We start from the raw sequence: 26502 nt of genomic DNA on the forward strand, positions 1-26502 counted from the left end.
GAGAGTAAATGATAGTAGTGGCTTGCTGAATGAACTAATCATGAGAAGGTGACATCTAAATACAACATGTCACCTTATGAGCCTATATTCACCTCATGAGTATATTGGAAGGTGGGAAAACGGAAGTGGGGGACCTGGGTTTCTCTAGGCCTTAGAAAGTTTCCGTTTGTAGAAAATTTCTTTCACAGCTCAGAAGTGAGGCCCCCCCCTTCACTTTCTTCTAAATACGTGCAACCTCGACACTACAAGTCCCATAAGGCCTGCGGTGGGGAGTCACCATCTTGGCGCACCTTCACGCGCATGTCGGCGGGAGAGCGAACCTTCGGGGAGAAGAAGCCCCGCCCCCGTGCAGCCCATTGGTCGGAGGAGCCGGCGGCGGGCTCAGCGGTTGGCCATCGCGCCCGCCCGTCCGCCGCGTCGGCCGGGGTCAGAGTGCGCGGAGGTGAGTCGGTGTGTTGTGGACTCGTGGTGCTGGCTGCCGCTGTTGAGGCGGCCGGGAACGGGCGGTGGGGAGCGGGCGGAGCTGGCCCTGCCTCTGCCTGGCCGGCGCCGCAGTCGGCGCGGGCCGCGCCCGCCGCCGTAAACTGCCCTGAGCGCCTGCTCAGGCCGAGGGAGAAGTCGGGGCCTGCACCTGGAGGGAGCCTGCCGCGCTGGCCCCGAGGAGGGGGCGTTGCCATGGCGACAGCCTCTCCCGCTGCTGACGGGGGGCGGGGGCGGCCCTGGGAAGGAGGGCTGGTCTCCTGGCCCCCTGCTCCTCCCCTTACAATTCCCTGGACTTGGATGGGCCCGAGTTGGGGGCAACACCCCGGGGTGGGTGATGCGGCGAGGCCCCCCCAGATTGGGCCCTGGTAATGCATGCGGGGTGAGGGTCGCGGCGCGCAGTTTGTGTAGCCTGGGGTGCTGGCCCATGTGCTCACCCTGGATGCATGGTCTACTGAGAAACGTTTAGGCGGAGAAGGAGAGGGGCAGGGCTTTGAAAGACAGGCTGGGTGAGGTGATTAAGCATGCTGACTTCCTACCTGGGATTGCTTAGGAGGAGGAAGAGAGCTTTGACCAAAGGGGATAGAAAACTAGCAAGGAGATGGTAGAGAGAACATTCCCTTTACCCTCTCCCCAACACACGCACACAGACACACAAGCTTAGCAGTTTACTTCTTTTTGTAAATCTGTTGCGGTGGTCGTAGTTACGGTGGAAGGATTGAATAAGGGGCCTAACTTGGCTAGCTTTCTGTTTGCTTTTCCTGCAAATGCTCCAGCAACAGGTGTTTTCTTAAAACAAAAAGGCATGAACTTGGATTGGGGCTTGATTGTGAGTTCTTGCAAAATATAACTGCTCCTTGTTGACTTGGAAGATGCTGAACGTGGCTTCTCATTGGGGGTTTGGATTCTGTCCTTAGGGCTGGATTTTGTAAACTGATGGTACCCATCATTCCCTCTGCTGTAGGTCTCTGGCCACTTCTCTGGTATTAGTTCTTGTCAGACATTTTATCAGTCTCCCAGGCGAAGGGCAAAAAACCAGGAATCCCATTGGCTAAAGACCGTACACTATTTGAACGATAGTAGGTTGTGATTGGCTGAATGATTTTTGATTGTAGAGTTTCTACCAGAAATTGGCTTCATCAAATTCTGCTTTATTCTGACTTTATCATACACAGCATGCCTTGTTTTGGTGGGTTCATGCCTGGAGCTTAAGTATATTATACCTGAATCCCCTAGCATTTGAAAGCCAATTTATAAACAGGGACTTGGAGTGTGACTTCACTAATGTGTGTGTCTGTGATCTTGGTTAGAAACCCACTTGGCTGCCTTTCGTGGGGGGAGTTGGGGGAGGTAGCTGCCGGGAAGTGATTGATAAGGTTTCCTTTATGGATTCTGTGGTGCTTCACTGGAGCTCAGAGCACTTTGGCAACTTAAGCACTCCAAATTAAAAGCTCATTAACAATTCCTGCCCAAAGATCCTGTAAATAATCGGCTAGCTAGGTCACGGAGCTTGGCTGAGAGCTCTCCTTGCAACTTGGAATTTCCAAATAAAAGTGCTTTTATTCCCTTTCATTTTGAAAAGTGTTTTCTTTGCGGTGGGGTAGGTTGGCGAGTGGCATTTTTCCAGGGGATCTGAGTAGAATAAAGTGTTAAATGTGTAGAGTGGTAGAAGGAATAGATTGGTTCCAAACCTAGGTGTTTCTTTGTGCAAGGGCGTTGCTAGCTTACAAGGGCACTTCTGCAACTTCTAATCCTTTTGAAGATCTGATGAGTAAAAGGTGCAAGATTTAAGTGATCTGAAGAGAAACCGGAGTATGGAAAATCTGAATTAAGTGATAAATATGATAGGTGTCCATTGATGATTTGATTTGGGGTTTGATTACCTTGACTTTTTTAGAACTTGAGGCAGACCTAGATATATCCTGCAAGTGTTTCCTGGTCTGTGTGGCCATTTGCAGTATGGCCTGTGGCTTTGTGGCAACCAGTGTTTCCCCCAATCCCTGCTTCAGTGCCTGAGTTCTGAATATTGTCAGCCTTTACTAGTATCCCCTCCTTGGCTAGACTAGGATTTGGGATTATCCAGAGAGCCACGACTTCATGGCCATCTCTCTCAGTCCAAGCTCAGATATTGTAAATATTTAGTATTTCTAGGAGATAAACCTCCTTAGGAAGAAAAGTATGCCACTAGAGAAGATGAAATTCATCATTGCAAAAATATATATTGTTGACCATTGAAAAAACGCAAAGGTTAGGGTAACCGACTCCCCACACAGTTGAAAATCTGCTTATAACTTTTGACTCCCCAAAAACGTAACTACTAATAGCATTGACCAGAAGCCTTACTGATAACATAAGCAGTTGATTAACACATATTTTGTATGTTATGTGTATATCTACTTATGTTTAATGCATTCATGACATCCTAACTTTTTCTTAATTCTTTTGGTATTTCTAGGTTATGTGGTTTATCTGCGGGCTTTTTCAAATTGTCACAAATCTCCAAAAAAAACTCCCAATATATTTATTTATTGAGAAACATCTGCACATAAGAAGTGGACCTGCGCAGTTCAAATCTGTGTTGTTCAAAGGTCACCTGTAGTACTAGTAGCTTCTGAAAGCCCTGTACTGGCACTGTGCTTTCACATAGATAACTGTTATCCCAAAGTAGTTTGAGTTTAGGAGTTTGAAGTATAGTGTGATCTTTAAGTTGTTTCAAACAGTATTGAAATAGAGTTGTTGCAGAGATCTGTATTTATCCACAGCATTGGGGCTTTCCAGCTCTCACAGAACCTTCAGCATCCCCAGCGGCCAGTCTTGGCATCTTCGAAGTAAGGAGAGGTGAGAATCCTGTTGCATGGTCAAGGTTTGGCTTGACTTCTTCCTTAATGAGTATTTGGGCTTGGAGGGTGGGGAGTGGGGACTGGTTGCAGACTGTACTTTTCTGTAGCTTTTCCTGACAAGATACCATATGCTAAAAAACTACTGAAACTTACCCAAAGTCTATAAAGTGGTGAGAGTTGAAGGTGGGATATCCATACTTTCAAGTTCTGCCATGATTTCTCAGTGGGCATTACATGAGCACCTACTTGAAGTTCAGGAAGGTTGAATAGAACTGGAATAATCCTTTTTCCTGAGAAATACACATCTTAAGACAATAGGAAGGATCACATTTATTTGGCTTCTGATAAATGCATTTGACCAAGGCCTTTGGGATCTTGGTCACATGCATTTATCAAATTTGGGTTGTGGGTCACCTTTGGGTGGATGGTTAATCCCAGTCTGTCTCCGTTTTACGAGGATCGGGGCTGGCTAAAAAGGTAGACTCTGATGATTGATATCCAGGATGTCAGAGGCTGTTTGTTGAATAACTGAGGTCCAGGCATTTTGCTTGGTGGTGGGATTGTGGTGGTGAACAAGACAGCTGCTGTCCCTGACACCAAAGAGCTTACAAGTTCATGGGTGAGACAGATAGTATTGAAGCAGTCACAAGACCTCTGAGAGTGCTGTAACGAGGTAAGTATATGTGCTTGAGAGTACTTAGAAGGATCTCCAGCCCAGACTGGTGGGTTCAGGGAAGGCTTTTCAGAGGAAGTAACCTACTCAGCTAGAATTAGACGAAGATGTGAAGAACCAAGTGTGAAGGTCAGAGCTTTGTTGAGTTTGAGAAACTGAAGTTCAGTGTGATTGAAACATACAGTACTCAGTGGGCAGGAGACAGGAGAATACAGTGAGAAATTAAGGAGGAAAGGTAAGCAGAAGCCAGGGCCTTATAAGCTCTTAGGATTAAATGGTGGGTAGAAAAAAAGATTAGACTAGGTCAGCAAACTTTTACTGTAAAGGGTCAGATAGTAAATATTTAGTCTTTATGGGTTTGTGTCACAACTGTTTACTCTGCTGCTATAGCACGAAAGCAGCCATAGTAGGAAAATGAGTGAGCATGGCTGTGTTCCAGTAAACTTTATAAAAACAGGTGGCAGCTGGATTTGGCCTGTGGACCAACCACTGGATCAGACCATCATAAAAGCTGTGAGAAGCCATTGAAAGGTTTTAAGAAGTGGACTGATACTAGATGTGTGTTTTAGAAAGTTTGCTTTAATTTTAATGTTCAGTGTTAAGAATGGATTGAAGGGGATAGTACCTGAGGCAGAGAGACCAGTAAGGAGGCTGTGGCAGTTACATGGATAACATTTTCACCTTTGAGGCAGTGTTTTGACAGTTGAAAATTGAGTATACCTGAATCTTTGCATCTTTGTGTATACTGGTTCTCTTTGCTAATTTCCTGGCCATCTACTTGAGCTTAAAGGATGTCCACCAGAGAAATTGTTGACGATACCAGCTCCTATTTCACAGATTAGAAAAGATATGGGAAGGACAGGTTGGTGTGGAATGAATGAGAAGTTTGGGGGAACGCATTTCTGTTGAAAGTAGTAGTGAATAAATGTAGCCGGGGAGAGATTTTGGTCTTTGGTCTCATAGCTTAATGTTAGTTGCTTTGAATTTCTTGAACTGTACACACGGAGGGGGACCCATTTTCCTAAGCTTCCCAGGGAATTGCCTCATTCTCTGTATGTCCTACTTAGTCGTCTTCTTTGCTTGCTTCTAAGAAACTGATGATCTTTTTCTGGTTTTGAGAGTGTCTCCTAGTTGAGTATGATGGTATGTGTCGGGTACAGGGATCAAATAAAGTATTTGTTGAGTGTCTGATGAATTGTCTTCCTCTACCTGCAAGCTCCGGTGTGCATTGCTAGAGGTTTCTGATAACAGTGCTTATGTGACCTTGGGCAAATGACTTACCTCTCTGAGTTTAGCTTTTCTATCTGTAAAATGGAACTTGATATGTTGGTTAAAGGATTTAATGAGATGTAAAACTCTTAGCAAGGTGTCCTTAACTTTTGTTATTAACAATATTTTACACAATTTATTAAAAAGCAGGTAGCAGTTGGGTGACTTGGCCTTTGGCTTAGTACATTTGGGGTGCTCCCAATTGTCATTGTGGCCATGGAATAGAAACCTAGCCCCTGGCAGAGGCAGCCAGCAAACAGGAGGAAATTATAACTAAAGCAAGATGCTGCTCTTCATAATGGAAAATCTTCAGACAGCAGGAGTCCCATTCGGAATTCCAGAACTTTCTTCAGGGTGGACCTTAGCCCCAGCACCATCAGTGAAGTGAACTGAGTGAGCAGCTACCCGAAAGAAATTCACCGAAGTGTGACCAGTCATTTTCCTGGTCTGTTGGGGGCGTTTATTAATGTTGCCACCCTTGTAGCTTTGTAAAGTGCCTCTTGAATGCTTTTTATTAACTTTTCATCACCACTCTGGGAAGCGGGTCAGGTGGTCAGCATTATTGTCCCTGCTACGCATGTGAGGAAACTGAGGCCCAGGAAGGTTAAGTGTGTTGTCCGAGGTCATGCTGCGAGGTACTGTTAGAGCTGGTGCAGAGTTGCCCCCAGATGAAATTGTGTGAGTTTATTGCTGTGATTTCTCTTCTTTTGAGTGAGAGATGTATAGTCATTGCAGAACTGCAATCTAATGCATGTCTTATCCATATCTCCTAGTGTTGATCTGGGTCCCTTTATCCACTTGGTCCTGTTGGGTTTTAATTGATGACTGCTAGGAACAGGCCTGCTGGGAAGCAGATTCCCTTTGGGTCATTGTTTTTAGTCCATCCTCCTTTGGGTCCATTCTTGGGGGAGCCTTGGGTGACGAGAGATTGCTTTGATATGTTCAAAATTGTGCCTTGTGCCCCACAGCTACAGGTAAAATCAAAAGGCGGATAATTTATGGGAGTGTCAGAGCTGGCCGCTGGCACCTCAGGAAGCCATTAGTATGCCTGTTCAGACCCTCTGTGTCCTTGCAATTGATTCCTCTTTGCATGAGCCTGATTTGGGAAGCTGTAGATCTGTGGGTAGTGATTGGATGTGACAGTCCAAACACCGGTCCCTAAATTAATCCTTTTAATAGTATTCTGGCACCAAGGCAATGCTCGCTCACTCTCTGTCTCTAACTGGGGAGGACAGAATGGGGGGGAGGGGGCTAGGAAGAAGGAGAGAGAGAGAAAGAAAAGAAAAGAAGCTTTTCCTGATTCTTAGGCCCTGCTCTGTTCTGCCATGTTCTGATTCCAGAGCAGTTGACATCATAATTCATTCAGCGGACATTGCCTCACACTTACTTTGTGCCTGGCCCTGTGCTGGGGATACAGAAATGAATAAAATGTGGTCCTTGCCCTTAAGGATCTATGTTTAGCTCAGTGTTCCTCAGACTTTTTAAACTCATATACTCCTTAGATGGGAAAAGCTAATCTTATACTTTTCTTTAATGCTGCTTGAAATTTTAAACTGGATTCAAGGGTCTGACAAAAAACAAGTGCAAGAAATGATCTCTTCAGGGACTTCCCTGGCAGTCCAGTGGTTGAGGCTCCCTGTGTCCACTGCAGAGGGCATGGGTTTGATCCCTGGTTGGGGAACTAAGGTCCCGCATGCTGCGCGGCCAAAGAAAAAAAGAAACGATCTCTTCAAATATGCCTTTTTACACACACATACACCCCTACACCTGCTATCTTCCATCCTTCTCACCTGACTTGCTGAAAATTACTGCTAAGAGGAGAAACAGATAACTAAAATCTTACAATATAGTGAGATAAAAGTTAAACTGTGCTACTGGATCACTTAAGCAATTAACTTTCTGATGAGGTGTCAGAGAAAGCTACTAAAAGGGGAAGATTTGAGCTGGATTTTGAAGAAGGAACAATAGTTTGCCTGGTGAAAATGGAAGTACATTTCAAAACAGAGGGAGCAGCATTTGCCAAGGCACAGATTTGTAAAAGGAAACATCACATTTAGGGGCCTGAGCAAGAGCTGGTTGTCACCCTGCTTCCTGCCAGTTTCTCTGCTTTGTGAGACGGGAAGATTTGCTCCCCTGGAACTGGGTTTGGGAAGAGGCTTTGAGTTCCTTGTGCTGCAGTTGCTTTAATCCAAGACACCGCTTCCTGTTTCCGCTTTTTTTTTTTTTTTTTAATATTTGTTTATTTATTTGGTTGTGCCAGGTCTTAGTTGTGGCTCGCAGGCTCCTTAGTTGTGCCTCGCCGGCTTCTTAGTTGCGGCACGTGGGCTCCTTAGTTGCTGCATGCAGGCTCCTTAGTTGTGGCATGCGAACTCTTAGTTGCAGCATGCATGTGGGATCTAGTTCCCTGACCAGGGATGGATCTTGGGCCCCCTGCATGGGGAGTGCAGAGTCTTAACCACTGCGCCACCAGGGAAGTCCCCCTGTTTCCACTTTTGTACCCAGGCTGCAATTTGTTTTTCTTATTAGAAACAAATTTGAGTGATTTGGACAGACTTAATTATTGCTATGGTTGAGTTCCTTTTAGTTAAAGTCATACCTTAGCTCAAAAGAAAAACTAAAGTTGATATGCATTGTTAGCCCTATGGCTGATGGGAGAATCAGCCAAGTGGAGAAAGTGGACCCTTAAATGTGGGAGAGGAGAACAGGGCCCTGAAGAGCTGAGTGCCTCTGAGCCTTAGTGTTCTCATGTGTAAAATGGGAATACTGTTACCTATTTTGCTTGATGGTTGGGAGGCTTAAATGAGATGAAATATGTAAGTCACAACTACAGTGTCTGGCTTGTAGTAGATTTTCACAAAATAGTGTTTCACTTTCCTCTTTCTCATGTATTAGCAATAGCTCCCTTTTGCTGAGAACTTAGTATTGTGCAAAGCACTTTGTACATATTGTATGGTCTAACTGAACCCCTAAGAGATAGGTATTTTTGTTACAGCTATTATTACAAAGAGCATGTGGTGGAGGCAGGATTTGAACCTGTGCTTGTCTAATACGGCATTTTAACAACTAGCTGTATGACTCCTTGTTTCTGCTCCAGTTCTCCATTTTGGAAGCAGGGGTATAGCAGGTTCTGCGTACCTCCCCTCTGGGGTCAGATGCTGCCTACAAGTGTGGGAGGAGCTTACAGGGATGAGAGTACCATACCATACACTGCCCTTCCTCCATTTCTATCCTATTTACTATGTGTTAGGAAACTAGCCTTTGCTCCCTCTCGTGTGTGGGGTCACAACTGACGTGCAGGTCTTTGTAAAGAGATGTTTCCCATCCTTGGCCCCTTGAAGGAGTTTGCCCAAGCTACTGAATGTGGCTGATGGGTTAGTAAACAGCAGGCAAATCACAAACTGGTACTTCTTTTTCTGTGCTGCCTTGAGTTGCTGAGACAGGCTAATTGAAGGGGAGAGCGAGGCTCCTATGGCCTGTGATGTTGCCATCAGCATTTGGTATTCCTGTAGGTCTTTAGTGACTTTAGCTCTTCTGATAGTTTGGGATTAGCAGCTGCTTCTGATGTTGGAGAAGTTCCCCCTAGCCCTGTCTTGGAGCAGAAACAGCTGAAGCTACAGGTCTAGGGGTTGATGGGTTGTAGAGAGGAGAGTGTTTTGTTGAGGTGAGGACCCAGCTTTAGAGTACTTGCTTGCATTCCACTTTGGGGCCATCAGGAAGTCGTGTAGAGGTTCTAAGCTTTTGTAGGGGTGTCAAGCTTTGTTCTGCCTTAGGCTGAGCCCTCAGGCCCCTGGCCTCCACTTGTGAGGCTACAGAAAAGCTTGGGGGACAAATGCTGGTGTCTGCTCCTTGTGTTAGGGCAGTGGCTGGAGGCTCTGAACTGGGGGTCAGGAGCCGTGGGTTCTCTTCTTACCCTTACTTGCTCTGTGAACCTTGGACTGTCCTTTTCTCTTTCTAGGGCTCATTTTCCCTGGCTTGCTGGACTGTGTCTTCCCTTAGGTTTTCTTTCACCTTTGACAGTCTATGATTTTCACAGAAAGTGCTCTGGCAGTTAAGAATGCATTCATTAGATTGAAAATTATGACTTTTGAAGGCATGCAGTTTATTTATATTTTTCCCAGGTTATTTTTAGCCACCTGAGACAGGGCCTGTGACTGAACGAGTTGCAGACAGGTGTTACTGTGTTCTCTGTGGATGCCTCTGTGGCTTAGGTGTCTGAGCACTTGTGCTACTGCAGGTCAGATTGGAACAGGGACTTCCCCAAGACTGGGAACTGGGTACTCTGTGGCTGTCCCATGTGCTTCTAGTCTGGACCCAGAACCTGCCTCAGTGCCTTGAAGTTTCTCTGGAATGCAACCCTGCCTCCCAGTCTGGCTTTTTTTGGTTTGTTTTTTGTTTTTTTTTTTTGGCCGTACAACGAGGCTTGCAGGATCTTAGTTCCCTGACCAGGGATTGAACCCAGGCCCGCGGCAGTGAAAGCACCGAGTCCGAACCACTGGACCTCCAGGGAACTCCCCAGTCTGGCTTTTTATGGAGTGGATTGAACCCAGGGATGGTATAAACCCATACCCTTCCCAGAGATCCCAAGTATATGTGGATGGGGAGATGGGGTAGGAGAGGACCCCATATTTCATGATGGGCTTCTCTTCTTTTCTCTCCCCCAGGCTCCCCTGGCCTGTATGTGGATATTAAAGGATGGCCCCCTCCCTTCGCCCTTCCTTCCCCCCTCCAGTAATGGAAGGCTATAAAATGTCTATTTACCCAAGACGCCAGAATGACTCCTCTGTGGTTCCACTAATCTGGTGATTTGGTGCTTCCCTGGTCTCTCAGGTAAATAGAAATTGAGACTTTTTATAAAGGCATATTATTTCCCTCATTAAATGTGTGTTTTGGCACATGCGTTATTTACCTGACCGACAGTAATGGCTGCAGAGGAGCCATTGTGTCTGTTGTGTAAATACTCTGCACATTCTCCAGGGGTTGTGGTGCAGGCCTGCTCCTCCAAATCGCGCTGGCCCTGTGGCAATCCCTGTTTTCCCCTCCCCTGCCTCACTGGGGGACTGGTCCCTTTATTTTGAGGAGAGAATCATTCGTTTTGCTCTTTGCCATAGGCTACTTACTACCTTTAATTTGCTAGGAGAAGGAAATGGGTGTCAGAATAAATGTGTGTAAATCTTCGTCTCTGGTGAAAGCTGGTGAGGAGATAGATATACACAGAATCATAAACTGTTCCTTTTGAGTTCTGCCCCTCAACTAGATTCTCAAAGTCCTGGATGATGATATAACATGTAGACTTATATTCTGCAAACTTGTGACTAAAATATAAAGACATCAATAGAAAGGGGCAATCTCTAAGATGTCAGAGGGTAGACAGGCAAGTGGAGCGCCTCTGCAAGGAGTGCAGGGATATTTCCCGAGCAGGCTCTAGAGGTGGCAGGGATGCCCAGTGAGGGGGCACTGGGCAGGGGCACTTAGGATGGAGACTCCGTGCTTTGAGGGCTGCCAGAGGAGAGTGTGCAGCCTACCCTCTGTGGCAGTATGGGGAGATGGCTCCCTCACATACTGTTCTCTGTTTCTTTTTTTTTTTAAACAACATTGCATGTGGTTAAAAAAATTTTTTTTTTTTTAGTTTGAAATAGGCCAAATTTACATAAAAGTTGGAAGTAGGATACAAAGAATTTTTTTCCTGAACCATTTGTGAGTTAAGTTGCCGACCTAACACCCCATCACCCTAAATACTTTGCGTGCATTTCCTATGTGCAAGGACATGTTCCTACCTAACCATAACACGACCATCAAAATTAACATTCATATGTTACCTCCATCTAATCCTCAAACCCCATTCAAGTTTTGCCAGTTGTCCCAGTAATGTTCTTTGCAGCAAAATGATGCAGTTCAGAATCGTGCATTGCATTTAGTTACCAAGTCTCTCATCTCCTATAGACTTTTCTCACTAAACGTTCCTTGAGATTCATGATCTTGATACTTGTGAAGATTACAGGCTGGTTATTGTGTAGACTGTCCCTCATTCAGGGTTTGTCTGATATTTTCTCATGATTAGATTCAGGTTATGCATCTTCAACAGGAGTATCACAGAAGTGATGCTTTGTTTTTCTCATTGCATCCTATCATGTGATGTAAGATTTTGATTAATGCCATTATTGATGATGTTCATTTTGCTCACTTGATTAAGATGATGTCTGCCAGGCTTCTGCATTGTAAACTTATTCCCTGTTATAATTAATAAGCAATCTGTGGGGAGATACTTTGAAACTATGTGAAATCCCTTACCAAACTTTAGTTTTTAAAATTTATTTACTTATTTATGTATTTTTATCTTTATGGCCTCATGGTTTCCTTTTTTATTCAGTGCATTATAATCCATTAATATCATTATTTACTTGCCAGTGGGAGCCCCTTCAAGCTGGTTTCTGCATTCTTTTGAGCATTTCCTTGCTTTCTGGCACAACAGGATGTTCTAGGCTCATCTTGTACTTTCTCTGCCACAGCCCTGGAATCAGCCAGTTCTCCAAAGAGCTCTAGTTCTTTCAGTGGAGAATGTTGTTTAGAAGGCGGCTAGGTGCTAGATGTGCACACTGCTATCAGAGTGTTGCTGCTCCCTGGCCCTTCAGTAAACAGAGCTAGAAAATATATATACTTGTGTCTATATATTTGTGTATTGATATATACTCATCTTCATATGTACATCTAGCTTTATTTATTAAAATTTATTTATTTATTTATTTTTGGCTGCATTGGGTCTTTCTTGCTGAATGCAGGCTTTCTCTAGTTGTGGCGAGCAGGGGCTACTCTTCATTGCGGTGCGCAGGCTTCTCATTACAGTGGCTTCTCTTGTTGTGGAGCACGAGATCTAGGCGCACAGGCCTCAGCACTTGTGGCATGCGGGCTCAATAGTTGTGGCTCGCAGGCTCTAGAGCGCAGGCTCAGTAGTTGTGGCTCACAGGCTCTAGAGTGCAGGCTCAGTAGTTTGTGGCGCACGGACTTAGTTGCTCCGTGGCATGTGGGATCTTCCCGGATCAGGGCTCAAACCCATGTCCCCAGGCAGGTGGATTCTTAACCACTGCGCCACCAGGGAAGCCCTAGCTTTATTTTTATATATTATATATATATCAGAAACCATGAGTTCACACTCCAATTCCAATTCGACACCACAGATGTTTTTCCCTTTCCATGTTTTAATTCCATCCTCTAACAGTGAGAAACCTGGTCCCATTACCCTTAACATATGCCCTTTTTTGATCAATCCCTCTGTATGTAACTAATCTCCCGTTGTTGCCACTGCCCTTTCCCCCTCTTGGGTACTCTTTTACCCTGCCTGGGAGTCCCCACATCAGGCTGCGGCTCCTTCTCCGCCAACAGATGCCCTTCATACCCCACTAGGGCTGTGGCATGCTGCATCACACCTTCCTGCCTCTGTATGGATGCCTCCTCACCCAGCTTGGGCTCTGATACTCCCTCCCAGACCCTTCTGCTCCTCCCACTTCAACTGATGTAGACCCTACTTTCCTCTGCCACAACTAATGGCTCTAAAGCCATTAGATTGAATTTTTCAGGAAGGGGAGAAGAGCTGCCCTCTGTTTCTTGACTTGAGTTGAACTTATTTTTTTTAAATGTAAGGGAAGTATGGAACCCAGTGACTGCTGATATGTGGAAGCCTGGTCTCCTAATGTCTGCTCTCAAGACTTTTTTACAAGAGAGAAGCTTTTTTATGTGGGTGAACTCAGATGAGAAAGCAAGGCCTGCAGGCATGAGGACCTCTGGCCATCAGTGTGCTGTCCATGGGAGGGAATAGGGCATATATAGTATGTAGTATGGGGGGGTCTAGAGCAATCTGGGGGTGCAGGAGACATTGATGTTACTCTCTGAGGTTGCCTTATGCATTGGATTTATAGGCCCAAAGTATGGGGGTCCAGGCTTGGCCAGGTGGGCATAGCCCAATAGGATAGTAGTAGTAATAATAGTAAGCTTATATTTATTGAGCCCTATGTACCAGACCCTGCTCTTAGAGCTTTACATATGTCCTCTCATTTCACTGTCGCTTAAGGAGCAGGAGCTGCTATTGTCATTTTACAGGTGAGGAATTGAAGAACAGAGCTTGCCCAAGGTGCCATGGCAAATAAGCGGTAAAACCAGGATTCAAACCCAGAAGCCCTCCTTAATCATGACGATTAATTGCCTGTAGTATTTGGCAGATGGAGTCTGATTGACTCAAAACACTTTATACACTATATATACACACTGGAAAACATTAAGACTTTCAAAAGTCCTTATGCATGACCTGACTTTGAGAGGTTAGAGGAGAGTTCTAAGGCCCTGAGGGACTTTGGATTCAAACTAGAACGTGTAGTCTGAGCAGACTGGTGTCTCCCATCTCAGCAAGGCTTCCAGTACCGTTCAGGAGTAGGTGACGTGAAGAGTTATTTTGCATTCCGGCTTTCAGAAGGATGTTGGCCCGTTTGCCTTTCCAAGGGATTCCATAATGAAACTCAAGCCAACCTTTGTCTATCCCAGGCTGCGGAGTTTGGCTGCGTATTTGGAGAGGCTGTAGGCCACGGTGAAAACAAGCACTACGCTTGTGCTAGTATCATGAAGAACTTAAAATACTTCTTGGTTTTTGTTCCATATGGAGCTTCACTCTAGGAATAGGGAAATTGAGGACCCACACCAGCACGTATCCTAATAAATATGCAGGCAAGTTACTGTAGGTCATTCCTTGAGTCCCGGGAGAGCCGGGGTGAGAAGTGATACTTGGCATGCTCCATGTCCGCTCGGGTGGTAGTGACCTTGTTGCCACTAGTGTGCTCTGGACTTCCCAGGCTGCCAGCCTCCTCCACGCTGCAGGAGGGAGGGAGTGCCCATTGCAGTCTTTCAGAGGCAAGCTTTTGGCTCCGTCAGACTGGGGCTTCAGAAAGCTTAAACTGTGGCCATTTCCGTATTGAGCAGCATGATTTCTTGTTTGACTTCGAGGATTAAAGTTGAGGGAATTTGAGTGTTGGATATGAAATGGGAAAAACACAAAATTTCTGCTTTATTCCTGCTTCTTTTTTTTTTTAAAGGAAGCTTGAGTTATTCGTGAGTAAAACTTAGGCTTTGATTTTTATATTTCGTTAGTCCTCTAAGGAGCAGACATTCTGCATATTTAAAGGGAAAACTTGAAAAGTGATTTGGATTTTTTTTTTTTTGCACATGTACACTCAGAAAACTTTACTAGACTTTTAGCAATGCTCCCGTTACCACCACATCTGGGTTTTCTCTTTTTCTTCCCTATTTAAAAAAAGTCCTGCAGTCATTCAAGGCCTCTAGTAGAGAGTTAGTCTAAAGGCAGCGGAGGAAGGCCCGAGGCTGTTGGCAGCCGTGCTCTGCAGGCTTCGTTCATTCCCCCAGGTGCCACTTACTGTCTGGGGGCTGGGGAATCACCGGAGTATGGTGAGCAAGCTCCCTGTGATGGGCTCTGCTCCTTTCCCATTGGGAGAAGGGAGGAGGGCATGTGGAGACATCAAGATACAGACAAGAAAGCCAGGGACGATGGCTGGGAATGGAGCTGAGGAGAGAGTCCTGGGCATTTCCTGCTGTTTGTCTGAGTCTACTTAGCTCCCAGGACTGATTGTGCAACCGGGGCACCCCGGGTTACTTTGGGAAACTTAGCTTTAATGTTAACTGTTGCCACCTGAGAAGTGACCACAGAATTTTTCTCTCTCTCTTTTGAACGTTAGAGCTCCACTTAAAGATCAAGGCCAGTGCTGCATCTTGTTTTGAGAATGGTCTGGGAGACTCAGAGCTGTCATAATGCTGTGGAGGCCAGTATTAAGGGTCTTGAACTTCAGTAACGAATACTGGGATTTAGAAAAGGGGCACAGAAACACTGGGGAGTGGTTCATGTTCTGTGAATATTCCTGAAGACTAGGTGGAACAGGGCCACGGTGGGAGGGAGTAACCCAGACTCTCTGTTCTTTTTTTTTTTTTTCTTTTTCTTTCTTTCTTTTTTTTTCTTTTAAACTTTCCTCCCCTAAGTTTTAGATGCTTCTGGATGTTCAATGCTAGCACCTTTACAGACTGGAGCAGCTCGATTTTCTTCATATTTACTTTCAAGAGCAAGAAAAGTGCTGGGCTCCCACTTATTTTCTCCCTGTGGTGTTCCGGAGTTCTGCTCCATATCCACCAGAAAGCTGGCGGCCCACAGCTTTGGCGCATCCATGGCGGCAATGATGTCCTTCCCTCCCCAGAGGTATCACTACTTTTTAGTGCTGGACTTTGAGGCCACGTGTGACAAGCCGCAGATTCATCCTCAGGTAACTGTTGCATCATTGCTTCAGCAAAGATGGGGTGGGCAAGGAGGGAGGGAGGATAGACTTGCTTTCTGGGACCCAGAGGAAGTTTCTCATGTCTTCTTGGCTTTTAGCTACTCATCTGGAGTTCCTGCCTAAGAAGCAGGACTTGACTCAGGCATCCTAGGGTAAGGTAGACCTGAGAGGTCTTTGTAGAGAACTGGGCACACTGTTTCTCTCTGGTCTCAGCCTTTGGGAATCAAAATGTTTCCTTCTGTCCCATCCTTCCTCTCTCCTTTCCCTTCCCTCCTTCCTTCTCCTGCTACTGCTGCATGTTCTTTTAAGGAATACTGTGTTAGCCTCCAAAATGGCCCCCAACGATCCTTACGTCCTGATATTCCCACCTTTGGTAGTTCGCCCCTCCTACAATGAGTGAGAACTAGCCCTGCATAACCAACAGAGTATAGTGGAAGAGACATTGCGTGACTTCTGAGGCTAAGTCATAAAAAGCATCACAGTCCACCTTGGTTTTTTGGATCAGTTGCTATGGAAGATGCCAGCCACCATGCTTTGAGGATATTCAAGCAGCCCTGGCGAGAGGCACATGTGTACCGGAACTGAGGCTCTTAGCTAAAAGCCAGTACCAACTTGCTGGTCATGTTTCTTGGCACTGTCTTGGAGGTGACTCTGCTACCCCCATCAAGCCTTCAGATAACTACAGCCCCAGTGGACATCAGACGTCAACCTCAGGAGAGACCCTGAGCTAGACTGACCAGCCGAGCCACTCCTGAATTCCTGGCTCATCAGAGCTGTGGGAGATAATAAATGATTATTGATGTTTTAAGCCACTAAGTTTTGGGATGATTTGTTATACAGCATTAGATAACCTGAACAACCATTGCTGGTCTGTTGGAAAGGAAAATTTCTTTGCTTGCAGTTTTTTCTTAGTTACCAACTGTGTTTGGAGATCTTTTACCTTTTGAGGTAGTGCTGCTAAGAAGCTTGGATAAGCAGCAGAGAGACACGTGTGCTAGCTGATATTGGATTGCTTGGTGTTTGCTTTGGGGGCCTGATTGGGGGCCGATGTGGCAGTGCCTTGTAGTGTGGGGCCTTGGGTATGCCTGACTCTAGGACTGGAACTCTTCCCTGTAGGGCTGGATTATCAGGTGGGTAATTTGGGGGTGTGTAGACATGTGGGTCTGGGAGTAGCTTTCAGTAGTAAGAGGAGGAGAAGAGGATTGTAGCAGCAGGCACTTGGGAGACAGGGAGTTCCATTCAGCGGTAAACTGGGTTCATTTCTCATGGTTGGTTTCTTTTTTCCAGGGAGGGGTTCTATCTTTAGGTTAGTAGATTATTTTCCATAAAGCAGATACCACAACCCTTTTGCCTTTCCCTTTCTCCTTTCCTGTTTGTTCCCTATTCTCAAAGTAGTGGTCTGCCTTTGGGGGAGGATTGGAATCAGGCCTGCTGAGGCTTGGGAAGACAGGCGCTGGATGAGGAGAGCTTCCTAGGGGAAGGAACTTCATGTGAAAGGGAAGACGGCTTGGGGGCAGCCTGAGCCACACTTTCTTTCTCAGCCTCTTGCTCCTACCTGTGCTGTAGGGTGGTCTTCTCCACCTCCCCAAACTACTGGAGATTCTGTGGTGGGTGTACCTGGGTGGTGGGTGGGAGTTTTGGTTATGTAGATTCTCTTGGGTTGAGAATCAGGGAGCCATACCCCAGTATGCCATATTATTTCCCTTGCTGATGATTTCAGTTGCTGAGCAAGCCTTAGTAGGACCTGAGTCTAAAACCTAACACGTTGCTACTGCATAGGATTCATCCCTGTTCTGAAGCCTCATGATTGCCTGGCACCTTCTTGATGACATTTCCTGCTTTCTGCTTCCTGGCACATGCCTATGTATATTTGTTTCTGAACTTTTCAGTTAGATTATAAGCTGAGATAATTATGTGGCTCTGTTCTCTTGTCCTACAGAGGGTCCTGCCAATGTTACTGAAGGTGAAACTTGATTCATGTCTCAGTTTGGTCTGTTAGTATCACCTTTCATCTCTCTGTCAAGGGCACTGTGCTTTTAATTTTTTGTTTTTTTTATTTATCTATTGCAATGCTGAAGATATAATGCAGTACAGATTTAAATCACTTGTATCACCAACTTCCTTCCTAGACTTAGGCACCAGGGCCTTTTAGACCTAGCCTGAGGTTGGACTTCCTGCTTTTTACCAGGGTCTGAGCCTGATTAAAGTTTATCTCCAGAATCAATGAACCCTGATGATGTGATTCCAAGGGCACTTAAGGAATTGGCTGTCCTGGTTCATTATTAGCAAAGCATTAGCTGTTACTTTAGAGAACTCAGGAAGAAGCATTTGCTGTCTTGCTTATCTTTAAAAGGCAAATACGAATGATCTTGGAAATTATAGACCCGTTAGTTTACTGTGATTCCAAAGAAGATACTTGACCTGATCGTCAGATAATCAATCAGCAAACAGCTAGAAGAGCATAGGGTACTGAGTAATAACTTATATGGGTTTGTGAAGAAGAGCAAATCCTGTCAAATCAATCTAACTCCTTGCTGTGACATAGTGATGGATTTGAGTGGATCTAGGGCAAGTGATGAATGTAATGCATCTCTACTTCATTAAGCCTCTACAATGCTGTGATCAACAGGTAAGAAGGTGAGTTTGGGGCCAGACAGCTCTGTTGTTGAACTACCCACTGGACCACTCTCAGGAAAGGGATGGGCAGCTTAGAAGTGACTTGAGACTTATTGTTATTGGCAGCTTAAAGCTCCCCCCGCCAACCCCACTTTCTTTTAAAAAAAACCCTTCCCTAAAGTTTGCATGTAGCAGGGTCCTGAAAGGATTCAGAGAAAGGTTGGAGGATGGATTGGAGAAGTTGTCAGTCCCAGATAGGATAGTGTCCTTCCACTGAGGTCCTCATAGGTCAGGTTCTCATTATAGCCTCTATTGTTTAGATCTTTTGGTCAACAAGGGCAGTGGAGAAATTGGAAAAGCTCAGGATAAGAGGAACAAAAATTAGGGAGCTCAGCTTGGTGCTCTGTGATGACCTAGATGGGGGCGAAGGGGGGAAGGGAGGTCCAAGAAGGAGGGGATATAGGTATACATATAGCTGATTCACTTCATTGTACAGCAGAAACTAACACAACATTGTAAAGCAATTTTACTCCAATAAAAAATAAAAAAAGAGGAACAAAAATTATTAGAGGCACAAAAATAAGACTTGGAAAGAAGAGAAACTGAATATGGTTTTAGTGACTGATTTCTTGTCCGGACTTGGAAGGAGTTGTTCCAAGGAGTATGATAATAACTTGCTCTTCGTTTTAATAAGGACAAAAAAAGAATATAAGTGGAAGCAGGAAAGATTGAGATTTGAGATGAGAATGAACTTCTAGAAGAGACAGTAAAAGGACTAGAATATGGTGTGCAGGTTAGATCAGCCCTACCTAGCTCTCTCAGAACCTCTTGATGGCTGTCCACTTGACAGAGATACTTTGTGGACAAGATCTGTGTGCCTCCTGGGGGTGTGCTTGGACTGTGAATCAGAACCACCCCGGCTCCCCTGCTGCCTGGCTCCCAAGAGTTGAACACTTGAACACAGTGCACTTCTGATTCTTTTGGGAGTGTGTCATACTCCTCAGTTGCATAGGAGGCAGGAACAAGTTTTGGGCCAGGGCCTCTCTGGAGGCTCGGCATGGGGTTCATTTCTCTCATCTGTGTCTGCTATTCAGAAATCCCTGAGTCAGCTTGTTGGGACTATCCAAAAGGAATGCCACCATGCAAACTGACAGGTGCAAGCTCTGTTGTACTTGAGTAACAATATTGGTTGTAAACATGGTAAAACATCTGGTATTTCCCATTTGTCGTAATTTTTGCTGTTTATTTTTGTACTCTGTTCAGCTCACTGAAACTGGAGTGGTTGGTTTGCCAGTAACAGGCTTTCACCTTTCTGGTATTTGCACTCATTTTGTTTTACACATTTTGATTCAGATTAACATGACAGGTATTGGTTGAACATGAGACCGTTTTTCGTTTGAAAATATTTTTTCACTTAAATGTTAACTTAGGTGGATTAAAATGTTTTCGAGACTCAAAATTTGAGGAATACAGTTCCTTTCTTGCTTTAGGAATTGTTTCCTGATATGGAAGTAGGTTTTTATCTGGTTCGGAGAATCGTGGCTGCTTTGTCCTCGGCAGCAGGAGTTCATGTTGCTCATTTTGGTGTGGGTGTGCATCGAATGCTGGTGGCTGTGACCCCGAAGCCCAGGGAGCAGCCTGAAAGCTTTGGTGGGAACTTTAATTGTGCAGCTTTAACCTGGGGGCAAGTTCTCTCACCACCTCAGTGTTCAGAAAAGACCAAAGCAAATGTAAGTGAGGAAAATGAGGTGTAGGCCACAGCATGCGGGGAGGAGGAAGTAACCTCAGCTGTCCAGATGGCCAGGGAGGGGCGGCCCGGCGCTCCTGTCTGGGAGCACATGTCCTGGCTGCCGCGTCCCCTCCCTCCCTGAGTTCGTCCATCAGACTCCATCAGGCTCCGAGGTACAGCCTTTTTCTCACTGCTCTGCAGCAGCCCCGGTGACTGTTTTCCTTCTCATCTGTATTTAAGTGCCCACAACTTTGGAGAAAAATGACCTTTGGGGTTGAGGTTTTCTAGTGTTTGGTCTTTGTCCACAGGGGCTTTTTTTTTTTTAAGGAAACCTTGAAGAATCTCCATCTGCATTTTGAGTTAGAACTATGAGTAAAGGCGTTTCTTTTTTATAGAAAATTGTCCAGATGCCGGGTTATTTTGGGAGGGCAGGGTGGGGGGAGGGTTGGTGGTGACAGGAGAAGGGATAAAATAGAAGAGAGGCATTTGGAGGATTTCAGTATGACTTGAAGCTGGCTCCTCATCATTAGTCTTTTGTGAGAGAGACATTTTGGAAAACTTCGCAGGAAATTGGTTAAGATCCCCACAAATCACACTGTATTGATTCCCTTCTCCCTTCAAGGCTGAGAGGCAGGAGCCCCCTACCCCCTACTCTCCCCCCACCTGATACACACACATTGCTCTTTGCTCCATATTCGGCTTCTTCCCCTCTGCTCTTGGTTCCTGTACTTTGCAAGTGGATGGAAAGGCCATTCCCTAGAGAAAGAGCTCACCCTTCCCTCCCCATTCACTTGTCCCGGCCTAGGTTCCTCCAAGGGGTCGGGGTCGGGTCAAGCTTTTTTTTTTGTGTGTGTGTGTGTGTGTGTGTGGTACGCTGGCCTCTCACCGCTGTGGCCTCTCCCGTTGCGGAGCACAGGCTCCGGACGCGTAGGCCCAGCGGCCATGGCTCACGGGCGCAGCTGCTCCGCGGCATCCCCCCGGACTGGGGCACGATCCCGCGTCCCCTGCATCAGCAGGTGGACTCTCAACCACTGCGCCACCAGGGAAGGCCCCGGGTCAGGCTTTTTAGCGGAGGACCCAGTTGTTGGGTGGTGGTCCGTCTGCCTGTGGTCATTCAGCCCCGCCCCTTCTTCTGTACAGACAGGCCAAGGCGCTGACGCTATTCTTCTAAACTGGGAAATGAAATGCAAAACCGACGTTAATGTAACAGTGTGGTTGAGATTAAATGCAGCAAAATCCGGAAATTCAAAGTTATGCTTCCCACAGCAACTATAACTCAGCCTCATCTGGTGTGTGTAGTATTTTGTGTTAGTGTGGATGGTGTTATATGTTAAGACATTAAAGTTAACACCATAAGCAGAGCACAAAATGCTTGAGGGGGCTGAGTTATGATGACTGTGTGAGCCGTAAGTGTTCTTGCATAGGCTCTCGACTCCTGGAATAATTTTTCCCCTGCCCATCAGACCAATTATTGCCTTTCTTATCTCTGCTTTAACACATCTCTTCTTTCAGGGTCATTGTAAGTGAATTCCTCTATCGGTGGCCAGTAATGGGTGGGCATGGGGCAGCCCACTAGGCCCTTTTGTCCTTTTTGTTGCTGCTTCCATAAATGTGGTGCCTCCCCCACCCCTTCCTGAACCCCCTCCACAGGCTGCAGTTTCCTGGTGGTCCCTCATAGGGATGGGCCTCCCCTGGCTCTCACTGTGGCTCCTCACTAGTGCTCCCTGAGTGGGACAAGCATTTGCCCCATTTGCCGTGTCCGGAACTTGACCCTGTTGTAACTTCATGTGAAAGCCGAACGGCCCTTCTTTATTTGGAGCAGACACAGCAATGTAAAAGTAAAATACACATGTCGGGGAGTGGAGCACTGGTGCATGGTGGTGCTGCCACGTGTGTTTGGCATAGCAGGGGTACGATCGAAGTGGGTTTATTTGCTATATTCAGTCTGCTTCTCTCCCTTCCCCAGGGTTTACACCTTTAAGCTGCCATAGTGTGTAGTTAGGCTATGGAGTTGCCTTGGGGTGGGACCAAGGAACTTTCTTTGGGGAGCGCTGGGTCACCGTAACAAAGTCACCACGTAATTTAGTGCAAATCAGAAGACATTTCCCCCAGCCTCTTATTATCCGGTGGCCTCTCCAGGGCTGAGACAGCAGTTGGAATGCAGATTTTGTTAGACATGGAGCTAAGGTTGATGGTGGGGAAGAACTCTAAAGAATAGGGCCATTGATAAATGGTGAATGAAATTAGGGACTGTTAAACAGTGACACTGAGCTGCCTTTTAAGGTTTTTGTTGGACATGACAAAACCAACCAGGTCAGTAAAGGAATGGGGAGGAATTCATGGTAGCCACCTTAGAGGCAACAAAAAGGCCTCCTTTTACTCTTTGGATGACAACTTCAAGCTCTATGTTAGATGCTGGGGCATAAAGACAAGAAACGATCCCTACCCTCAAGGAGCTCGTAGTCGAGGAGGGTAGACAGCCGCGTAACTGCTGTGAAGCAGCGTGATAAGTACCGTGGCCTGGGTGAGTACTCAGTACAGTGGGCGCATAGAGGAGGGGACTGGTCAGCCCTGCTCACGGGTGGGGGAGGGGTTGCACAGCTTCCTGTTAAGGGAAAGTCAGGAGGCCGAGAGGGCCAAGTGGGCTGGAGGACTCTCAGAATTGCTGCAGCAGGAATGAAAGAAGGCACTCACAGAGTAAGCCAGGACCAACGGAATGAAGTCTGAAAAACCTGACCTGCATTGCAAGCTTGTTTGTGCACGAACGTTGAAAATGAGGAAGAGGGAGAATGAAGACTTTGAACCCGGCAATTTTTTTTTTTTGCCATGCCGAGCGTCTTGCAGGATCTTAGTTCCTGGACCAGGGCTTGAACCCGGGCCCACAGCAGTGAAAGCGCCAAATCCTAACCCCTGGACCACTAGGGAATTCTCAGAACCCGGCAAACTATTTCACTGTTTGGCTAGTAGGATGGTCTATATCGGTGATACGGTATTTCTCACGTTCAAGCAGAACATCTTATTGGGATGCCGCAAGTGAGAGTACAGAGGCTACAAGAGGTTTAAGAGAATTTTAGCTGGTAACGTGTGGACCAAAAGGGTGAGGATCAAGATAGAAATATGTGAGCTGAGGCCCTGAGGCGTTGTCAGGGAGCTGCCCCTGAAGGTAGCACTGGGCTGGGCTGCAAGGTCTCCAGGGAGAGAGGCAAGGGCTAGGGAATGACCTGACAGCCGCTCCGCCCGCCAAGTACTGGCAGTTTGGGTCTGGATCTGCTAGGCATCCCTTGGGAAGACCTCCTTCCGTAGATCAGGGAGGTTTATACCCTTCAAACAGATAAACGGCCTGCTGACTAACATTGAGAAACAGAAGGAAGGAGGGAAGGATTAATGAAGAGGCAGGAGAGCCTGGATGAGAAGAGATTTGCTACAGTGGAGGTGACTGGAGGCGGTGGGAGGTGGGGACGAGCTCTCCCTCAGAGCAGGAGCAACAGGTAACACAGCCACAGAAAGAAAACCAGTTAGGTCGGGAAGGGAGGAGGGGGAGTGCAATCCAGAGGAGCGTTTAGGGTTGGTCCATGGGCTTCACTTCTGCCCCCATCCTGTTTTGTTTTTCCTCTCCCCTCTGTTGATTACATTTCTTACTTTGTAGACTGAAATCAGTTGTCTGACATGAGGAAACTGATATTAGGAGATGCTTCCTCCATCTCTGTGTCTTGTTGGGAAAAAGGGTCCTGCATCATTTTGATTAAGATGCCATTGGAAGGATTATTTTTTATTCCCTTATCCTGGGTGTTCACAATACTTAAAAAGCCGCCACAGTCATGCATTTATGTGATGAGGTTTGAGCTCTAGCTGTGAAAACTGAGTCATTGCCTAAAAGCCTGAAACAAGAGTGTTCCCAGATTGACACGAGCCCCCCAGGCTGGCAGGTCTGCAGCGGAAGGGTGAGCAGGTTAGGACAGGCAGAGAAGGTTTGCATGTGTTGAGTGCTACCACAGGCAAAGCGGGATCAGGTGCTGGGAGAATCAGAAAGGAGGGAGGTAGACTCTGGAGGGGGAGTCAAACATCAGGGAAGCCCCAAAGCTGAAGTGAAGGTGCCTTGGAACGGGCTGCTGTTTAGGCCCTGCACCTGCCTGTAGCTGGCCAGTGGGAGATCTTGGTCTGTGTTAGCAAACGTCTGTTGCATGGGCTCCACTTCTGTTCCAGTGCTATGGTCTAGTCCTGGGGAGGCCCTTCCAGCCATGGGCTCGTCTGAAGGCTAAATGCTGGCAGAGGCTCTCACTGGAAGATGCCGATGTTGCTGAAAGGAGAAGAAGTGCAGAGTCCACAGTAAGGTTGGGGGCAAAATTGGTGACCCAGAAAAGGAAGTGTGAATGTATTGTTGAGTGGAAGAGAGGAAACAGAAATAGATATCGTAAGCCAGAGTTCATGGGAATGGAGGGAAAAGTGTTCAAGGGGTTAAACATGGGCAGAGGGAAACTGGTTAGGAGGCATTACTTGAAAGTGGGTTGGTGGGTTGGACTAAGGTGGTGATGGTGGGAATGGAGAGGAGTTATGTGTTGTAGCCCTTAGATGTGCTGGGAAAGAAACAAGCTTGAGAACTGTGCTCTTAAGTAGCTCATAGCTTTTTTGGGTACTTGTGGGCTCTGGTAGTCAGTGGTGCCAAGAGATTTGGTAAGGAGTGGAGAGCGAAACCTATGGTTGTCGTAAGTGGAGTGCTCTGCGCTGAAGGTCCATGTCAGGTACACCTGACATAGGTCAGCTTCTTAGTGGTGATGTAGGCCGTTACTCCTCTAGGGTCTGTTTGATGAACTGTTTGGCCATTGGCCTTTGGGAGGTAGGTAGTGATGGTTGGGTAGATAGGACAATAACTGGCTGAAAAGCTTGGAATCTTGCTCTCCACAAGTGTGATACAAACTGAGGGCCATGGTTTGAGATTGCGATGTCTGAAATGGAGTTCAGGGACTCTGTATTGTTCACTGTCCACCCCCACCCCACCCCCAGCACTTGCAGATTTGAATGAAGGCCAACTGCTCAGCTGAAAGGGATTGGTAGTTAGTTGGGGTTGGAGGAGGCTGGGACTGATGAGTGGGAGGAAACATGCCATTTTGATAAGGTCTGCTTTCACTAGAGAGGTAACATGACTAGAGGGACAGTGCTAGGGGAAGGCCTTAAAGGAAGTTCATGGCGATGGTGTGGAGTGTGGTGAGGCATCTCCAGCTTGGGGTCTCAGGATATCGTAGGAATTGCTGTGATCCCGCTTTACATCCATGGCCAGTGTTAGGCCTTTCTCAGGACCAGGGGCAGAAAAATAGCTCCTGGCTTATGTCTGTAATGAGAGGTCTTCCTTGGAGACCTAGGTATCCAGTCCTGCTTTTTGGTTCATTTGTACAGAAGGAAGGTGTTTTTTTTGGAGAGAATAGTATGATGAGTGCTCTGTTGGGTAGCTGATGCCCTGGGTCTTGACGGCATTCTTAAAGGGAGCAGGCATTGCTGTGGCAGGAAGACCTCTTGCTGGCTTTCTAACAGAGATGTGTCAACTTGCTCTACAAAGTTCTGGGATGTGAGATGCCAGCTTTTCCTCCCCTGGATCTTGGCGGCCAGGAGAATTAAATGTCTGATGGCAGGAGCCGGGAGTGGTTGGCAGATCTAAAGGGCTCACTCAAGGGGCTTGAAAGTGGGCCAAGCAAGGGTTTGTTCTGAGAGAAGAGCTGAGAACCTTGCGCTCTGATTCTCACTCGTCAGTATCTCTGTGATAAGGAGTTAGTCACACAGATGTTCTAGATTACACCTTTGCTATTCAAAGTGTGGTCCGAGAACCAACAGCATCCCCTGGGATGCATCCCTGGGAGCTTGTTAGAAATGCAGAATATCAGGCCCTACTCCAGCGCTAAATAGAATCTGTAGTTTGACAAGATCTTCAGGTAATTTAAAGTCTGAGAAGCACTGCTCTACTCTAGACCAGTGGTTCTCAAACTTCAGCAAGTATCAGTATCAGCTGGAAGCCTTTTAAAACACACTGCTGTGCCCACCCTCAGGGTTTCTGATTCAGAAAGTCTGGGGTGGAGGCCAGGAATCTGCATTTCTCATAAGTTCCCAGGAGATGGGATGCTGCCTGTAAGGGACCTTGCTTTAAACCACTGACCACCTTAGCTTTCTCGTCTATAAAATCGGGCAGTGATACCTGCCTCCCTTACAGAGATGTGGGCTCCGATGAGCCAGTGTGTGAGAGAAGTGTTCAGGCAGTGTGGGCAAGATGTCAGTCTTTGTTGCTCACTTACTGGTCAGTGATTTTGAAAATCTGCCGTCATGGCAGCACATGTGTTTCCCTGTCCTGGCTTCTAGCCGTCAGGTACACACAGAGAGCAGGGAATCTATGAAGCACCCCAGGGGGATTCAGTCTTCTGTGAAGAGGCCAGCAGCCCCTGGGGCTGTGGATGGGGACTACTGAGCAAGGCTTCCTGAAGCCCAGCCAGCCTCTCTGGGCTCCTCTCCAGGTTGCCTGACCAGAACCCGCTGTCTGCCTGAGTGGGCCTGGTCTGTCTTGATCACCTGTTATTCACCCCGGATAGTGGATCT

At 46.6% G+C, this 26502-nt stretch overlaps 1 protein-coding gene across 3 annotated transcripts in view; it reads left to right on the plus strand.

Annotated features, from left to right (window-relative positions):
- Window positions 1-499: 499 nt before the first annotated feature.
- The window catches only part of ERI3 (ERI1 exoribonuclease family member 3), a 129311-nt gene continuing 103308 nt past the window's right edge, over window positions 500-26502 (plus strand). Inside the window, exons 1-3 of one of the 3 annotated variants that reach the window (XM_082833926.1) lie at window positions 500-810; window positions 3243-3318; window positions 15292-15569. In XM_082833926.1, coding sequence (XP_082690052.1) covers window positions 676-810; window positions 3243-3318; window positions 15292-15569 — 489 coding nt within the window. In that variant the 5' untranslated portion in view covers window positions 500-675. Of the gene's footprint in view, window positions 811-3242; window positions 3319-14694; window positions 15570-26502 lie in introns of those variants that run through there. The other 2 variants (XM_082833925.1, XM_082833924.1) reach the window with 2 other exon arrangements.

This window comes from Leucopleurus acutus (assembly GCF_964270905.1).
Source record: "Leucopleurus acutus genome assembly, chromosome: 2".
NCBI classification, from domain to species: domain Eukaryota; kingdom Metazoa; phylum Chordata; class Mammalia; order Artiodactyla; family Delphinidae; genus Leucopleurus; species Leucopleurus acutus.